This window comes from Spodoptera frugiperda, chromosome 31, assembly GCF_023101765.2.
Source record: "Spodoptera frugiperda isolate SF20-4 chromosome 31, AGI-APGP_CSIRO_Sfru_2.0, whole genome shotgun sequence".
Taxonomy (NCBI): domain Eukaryota; kingdom Metazoa; phylum Arthropoda; class Insecta; order Lepidoptera; family Noctuidae; genus Spodoptera; species Spodoptera frugiperda.
The window spans coordinates 11,561,740-11,568,853 of record NC_064242.1 but is presented as its reverse complement, the minus strand read 5'-3'; the positions used below and the strand labels follow the sequence as shown (position 1 = coordinate 11,568,853).

At 34.2% G+C, this 7,114-nt stretch overlaps 1 protein-coding gene across 1 annotated transcript; it reads right to left on the bottom strand.

The window, feature by feature from the left end:
- Window positions 1-633: 633 nt before the first annotated feature.
- LOC118276219 (uncharacterized) lies at window positions 634-5,438 on the bottom strand. The gene is made up of 3 exons (XM_050707451.1): window positions 5,288-5,438; window positions 1,310-1,583; window positions 634-1,131 (listed from the first exon to the last, which is right to left on the bottom strand). The coding sequence occupies exons 1-2, from the start codon at window positions 5,335-5,337 to the stop codon at window positions 1,484-1,486; spliced, it is 150 nt and encodes a 49-aa protein (XP_050563408.1). The 5' UTR covers window positions 5,338-5,438; the 3' UTR covers window positions 634-1,131; window positions 1,310-1,483.
- Window positions 5,439-7,114: the final 1,676 nt, after the last annotated feature.

Below are 7,114 nucleotides of genomic sequence, written 5' to 3'. Positions count from 1 at the left end.
ATAAAATTACCTTCCGTGAATGTGTAATTTCATTGAATATAAAAAAGGCTCTCTCTGTTCATTCGCTCGGCATTTTTCAACTACCACATACAATGTAAGTTTGTACCTAAGTATAGTCTCACCTAACCAACATTTGGCAACGATCCAATTTCAGAGTTTTAACGTTTTCCAAATGATATTCTTTAACTGCATTTCTCGTTTTGCATAAGTAAGGGTCTTCTGGGAATATAATGAATGAAACTTATCGTTTTGCTAAAGTCAGGAGTTTCTAAGGTAGCAACATTGTGCTGGTTTTAATTTAGCTAAAGTAGTGTTGCAGAAACTTTAATCTAGGAACAAAGCGGAGTTTTTATTACTACGCCTGCACTACTTTTCAATTCCATCGCTACACTGTCCGATCAACAACCAATCTCTATTTGTGTATAAAATTTTTAGGGATGTACATTTATAAATTTCATAAGTTTGACGCTTTTACGAGTATTTCAATGTTTACTGCATCCATTGTTTTCTGTATGCATTGTGTTTATTTCATTATCGTTACTGGTGTAATAATCTATGTGTTTTGGATTAATCTAATTTGCTGCCCAATAAATGGATCCTAAACAACTGAACACCCAAAATGAAATCACAGTGGAAAAGTTTCTGACTTTATTCCAATTCTTATTAAATTACTCAAGCACTCACGAACCGCCCGTCCTTGTTAACGCAATAGAATGAAATGCCCGATTGTAAGCCGATTATCAACTAGCAGATCTCACAAGAATCAGGTTCGCAACACAAAAACTGATCAAATGATGATGATGTTTAATTGTTAATAATGGTACATGATACGACAGTTAGCAAGCAACCTACACCGTTGGAAACAATAAGAGAAAAGCTATTCGTCACAAAAGAATCACAATTATACAAGTATTTGACATTATTTATTTCGTCGTTACATTTTTGGTAGCGTAGCTCTAAAACTATGTGACGATGTTAGTAATGGCGATGACCCGGCTCGGTGTTGTTCAGCAGAGGTGCATGTCGGTGAAAGTCTTCTTGTCCTTGTAGATGGGGCCCCAAGCTCCGTAGTCCTTCTTCTGCTCAGGCTTCTTGGGTGCCTGGTACTTAGGTGCCTGGTACACGGGTTTCCTGGAATCAATCAAGAGATCATGTTAGAACTTCATCATGTAACACATCGTTTGTTTTTGTTGTAGTTTGTTTTAATACGGGGTAAGGACTTTATCAAATATTACTAGATACTCATAATGGAGATAATTGATTACGAACTTCATCGGGTTTCTAATAATGATTAGAAATGGATACTTACTGCAGAGGAGCAGAAACGTCGAACGACTTGCAGGCGTAGTTAGCCTTGCTGGCGGTTTTACATTCGTCTCCGCGGGCCATGGTTCTTAGCATCTATCTCTTTCACGCTCGTTTAGCTGATGCCGGTGGAAGGGAGATGACGATGAGATGATGGGGGTGGGTGGTAGCAGGGAAACTACGGTACGTGCTGGATGTGGGTGAGGACCGCGTGTTCCAGGCGGTTGCCGGTGTTTGCACGACGACTGCCTTTTCTGGTGGTCAGGTTTTTGGCGAGTCTGGAATTTAAAAAGATTGATGGTTACTTCATGTTCATTGATACACACATAGTCTTTATTTCTATTGTTAATGCTAACTTTGTCATAGCTTGTTCATAATTTCTTGCTCCAACAATATTAATATTACAAATTACACAAGATTTTGCGTAATTTAAAGTTTTCTCGTTTATTTAAGCTCCCAACTTATTGCGAAAGTTCCGTCAATTTACAATTCTGATAAGTTTGTCACCTTCTAAAACATTTAAGTAACACTAAAAAGTAAAAAGTTTAGTCATCGTCGCGAAATAAAAAGCAATTCAGCGAAAGATAATTGGGCGTAACAATTTATTTTGTGGAGAACTTTGGAACTGTCCGATGCAAGAAGTTTGCGCTGGAAAGTTTTACAAAAGGAACTCTAGAAATATGTATTTATGACTCAAATTTTACTAAATTCGAGTCGTATGCTAAAAGCCAGCCACCGGCCAAGTTGGGTAGCGGTTGTAATAAGAGCAAAAAATAAAGGACGAAACCGCCATTATCTAAGGTTATACAATTTTATGTTCTCATTCTGATAAAACAAATATATTAGAAGTCAATTTTGCAACATTAAAATCAAAAAAAAACTAACACAAACTCTGAAAAGATAACAATATCAAAGATATTAAAAAAGAGAACTAGAGAACTGCAAATCAGAACTTATTGTCATACTTATTTGAAGAGCCAAGAATATCAGTGCTTACATATTTATAAGAATGGAAATCATATTCTAGGGTTCATTTGTAACTTAGAATTCATTAATGCTGTGACGTTTGCCTCGTGGATTATCTCAGTGTTCAAGGACAAATAGATTTGTTCGTGTCTATTACTATGCGTGTGTAACTACACTTGCATTTCAAACCTGCATAAAACTTTGCATAAACAATTTTATTGCTTTTCATAACATTCCTACACCAGATTGACTGGGTGATGCAACATTCGCCATTTTTGTATCATCTTTGGCTTCATTTTCATATTGTTTACTCGATTTCTGTATAACATTAACGAGTTCGGTTTGTTAATATGTTTCTTTGTCGCCGATGTTTGATCCAAAAGAAATTACTACGACTTCAATATTTGTAAGGTCTGCCGCTTTATTTGTTCTTCCAACTAGTTTACGATTTTGTTGCTTTTCTTGTTATGGTAATAAGCTGGGCTTTATTTATTGTAATCATTATTTTTTTCATTAAAACAAGGCTATAAAATTAATTAATTGCAAAAAAACACAGCATCATAAAGAGTAATGTGCGTATTTAAGATCTCTACTGATAAGTTATCTTTATCTTCAACTGTTGAACAAAAGAACCAATCAATTGCCATCCCAAAAAAAGTATTCCAAAAAACTCTCAGGTAGGTAGCTTTCTCAAAATTGGAGTCAAAATTCCCATTTCACAAGCAACCGAGACCATTTGGAGAATTCCGATAACAGACAGTAAAATGTAAAAACGAGTTCAATAATGTCATTCCTAAATCCGTAACACTTGGGACCTTCGTTAGGAGCACCGAGCTATCATTCGGCGGCCGCATGATAGCCGAGCTCGTAGTAAACATACAACCGGTCTGACCACTTCTTCGAGCCAACTCCGTATCAAGAATATATGTAATACTGTAGAAAGCAGACTTGGCTTTGTGTTTGGATTATTCACACAGTTCCACTGTTCCTAGATCTCTTTAAGGAATATCATATTCCGACGTGGATTTTACTATCACTCGTAAAACTGTGGCTGCGGCTTTTATGACTAACTTTGATGGATAAAGGATTTCTGTAGGCATGTGTTCTAGCTTAGTAGCATCCGCATTTACGATATTATTTTCACAAAATGCCGTGTGTTACGGTGTAATGTATTCAAAATAGCAGATTTCTCTACAGCAATTAAGTAATTTCGTCTGAGTTCGCCATTTCTTGACTGTCATCAACAAAATGATGTCATCAAGAATGTCTCATAAGTGCATCGCTGTGACAAACTGCAGCGAAGAAGTCTTTTGAAATGATGGAGCGAGTAAAAATATAGGGCGTGCATAGCCCTTTGAAGAGCTTTCTCATCTTGTCCCACACTCTGTTACATATAGTCTCATAGACTGTTTGCGTGGCTTTTCTTCGCTCAGAGAATTGACCAATTATGTAAATAGAATTTCATAAAGCGGAAAGCGGATCGCTGTCTCGTAAATTACAGAGTTGTTTATTTGTATGCTAAATTTTGTGGCAAAGGATTGCCGTTTGGTATTAACATAAACATTGTCTGATTACTACATATTATGTTGCAATTTTCTAGTATTTTTTACATAAGAACAAAGTTAATGAAGTCGCAGCTGTTCTCGATACATTACAGGTTAGTAATTGACAATAATCGTAAACAAAGCAACGTGGTCCTAAGATACAACCCAGAGGAACACCAGTTTTATTGATTTACAAATGCAGTTAATAATAGATTTAGATTTAAAATATATTTTGTTAATAAACTTTACCCTTCAGCTATACCATATATATTATATCTAATACTGCACATATAGTTACTGCACCGATGTACTCAATGCACTCCATGCACCTAAACCAGTTCTTAAGGGACAAACCAGTTTGATTTTATATTAGTCCCAGAGCTGCAAGTGTATCGACTTATATTAAGTAATCATTATACTTTAAGAATTTCTCACTTTATATAACTTAGAGATATCTAATTTTTGAAACAAAATCGTAACATAGTTACATCACGTTCTTTAAATTTACCATTTTAGAGTTTTCTTCTATATTGGCAATTGCCGATGACGACAATCCAAATGTAGGTTTCCTTGAGATTATGTTCAATTAAATTGCAAATCATCAATTTATACTAATGAGAGAGAACGAGTCTGGACAATATTGTAAACAACTAACTTTAGATTCTATAGTTTATATATTCTATGCTTTAAAAAAATACCAGTTGTAATCCTTGATATTCCTTGTTTTGGTGACATTTGCTTATTAATTACTGTTTAAAATATTGGCACAAAAAGTACCTACGAACTGTTTATATAATTGTTGATTGAGAACAATAAAGGGTATAAAAAAGTAAACACTGAACTAACTGAAAGTTGTCAAATAAAGAAATTTGACAGGTTCTATTCATGAAACACAGAAAACAAAATTTTGGTGAGTCATGTTTGGGGAGGAAGCCACAGATCTTATTAACATACTAAACCAAAATTACAACTAAGGACATGAATAAAATACTCCTTTCTCTATAAAATAACTCGCTTAATATTAAAAAACATATATAACACAAAACTAAGCTTTAAAAAATGCATACAACAGTATTTCTGAAACTGGTTCCACTAACTTTAAACTTTCTAGTTTAAACATTCCGTTTGTTTTACTGTTAGAATTATTCTGAATCTAAAGTATTTTTTTTACAATAAAATACAACTATTCGCTTATCGTTAACTATTTACATCACGTTATCTATATAGTTTTAAATGGAGATAACAACTTTAAAAATTTGGCTCCAAACACTAAAAAGTGGTTAGCAAACGTTATTTTCGAATATTTTTTCTGTCACAATGGCTTTACGCTTAATGTTAATATAGATAAATAAATAAATGTATAAAGTTTCCTTATTCAATCTAAGTTTAGTAAAGCTGTAATTACACCCTTAACAAACTTCAGTTACGTTATCAATCTAGTTAATCTAAAACAATTAAACTAAGTTACTAACCTGGGTAGAAATTTGTCGGTTATCGCGAACTTTCTCTTCGTTTTTGTCATTGACACCTAATAATTTTTATAATAATTTAAAAATAAACTCCGGAAAATCAATTTTGCGGCCGATCGTAGACGGGACGAAAACTAAACTGATACAATGTTCGGGGAACAAGTATTTATGTATGAGCTCCTCGACACCGGTTTCCGAGATCACGTCATTGGCGGACCCGCACGATGTATCTATACGTGATCACCTATTTAATCTATATTATGGCTACTCCTTCGGTATTTTCCATTAGAAACTGCTTTTAACTAGTTTTTTTTATCATAGAACTGTCATCCTTGCGATTGTCAGTAAAGTTTAGGTTATGTGTCAACGACCGCGTCGCGTGTGTTTTGAATTGCGACGAAAGTTTGCGAGCCAAAGAAACCCAAACAAGTACCTACTGCTTGTGCTTTAGATCCATTTTCTTAATGCGTCTCACCTGCTAGTGAGCACGTTTTCATTCCGGTACGATTTTTTTATTAATATCTTTGTCTTATTCAAAATCGGGTTCTGTTAAAGGAACAACGCATAAACAAAAGCATCTCTGTCATCTGCTTAAAAGTTTCTTCATACGTTTGGACTTAGTAGATCCCCGAATTGTAAAAACTGAACAAGATTAGTCACTGTCACACTTACCAACCTTCAAACTAAGAATTAAATTTCCCGGAAACATTTTCTAGCTACAGATAAAAACATGATTTATTTTTAAAATAACTTTTTAAAATGCATAATTGCTAAATATTCATTAGCGCATATTAAGACCTCATCAGCCAGGCGACGTTCATTCGAGCACGTAGCACTTCTGACAAATTGCCCACGCTTGGCGAATAACTCCATATTAATTCAGTTACAGTTAAATATGACATTAAATTATTAATTTACCGTGATAATGTTTAATTTGCCATTAAAGAATACGTGAAACTAAGTATTACTCGTATAATTTTTTCCGTTGCATAATTAAGTAAAATGGTTTTTGCCTTACACTATTCAAATCATCTTTAAACTAGAGATTGTGGAGTAGGTCATTCATCCTTACATGCGTATCTATTTATAGGTGAGGTTATAAAATATTATGTTGTATGTCGTGGCGGCTTTAAATCAATTTGATTTGGCCCAGAGGTTTAAGTCGCCCGCTTCTCCTGCATGTGGGTGCGTATTGAAAACCTACTAACGGCAAGTACCAATGTGACATTTTCCAAGTTACATGTGCTTTCTAAAATTATTGAGTTACCCTGAGTTTATAATTTCTAATTATAAATAGCCAACCCGCAGTGAGTAAGCGTGGTGATTAATGCTCAAACCTTCTCTGTTTAAGAAAAGGGCTTTGGTCACTTACAGGCTGTTGATGTATGTTATATTTATACTTAACTTAAGTAAACTAGTAACTTAAGTATACAAGTATAGGTAGAGTACTTAATTTAGCTAAGTCTATCCTACCTAAAGGTGTTAAATGCGGCAATTTTTAAGTCATCTATTGTGTTAAGACATCTAAGTGCATCTACTTAGTATTTAATTTGTTTGTCGGTTGCACCAATTTGCCATTCAATATTTGACGTAAGTATTGTCATTAATTAATTAATTGTTTTTAACACTTAACTTACGGATATTATGACTTTGCCCCAGAAAAGATACTGACAGATCGACTTCCTTTCGCAATTAATTCAACGTTTATTACTACAACGTAATTGGCAATCATTACAATGTAAGTAAGTGATTAAACATGTATGATTATTATTTTCCTTTTTTATTGAGAACCGGTATTATCTGCAATTTGACGCATTTTAAGTAAATTGT

Bases quoted from the DNA above. Each gene is read 5' to 3' on its own strand.
- LOC118276219 (XM_050707451.1), bottom strand. From the start codon at position 5,337: ATGACAAAAACGAAGAGAAAGTTCGCGATAACCGACAAATTTCTACCC. The intron at 1,584-5,287 runs GTTAGTAACTTA...TTTAAATTCCAG, and splicing joins ACCGACAAATTTCTACCCAG to ACTCGCCAAAAACCTGACCA.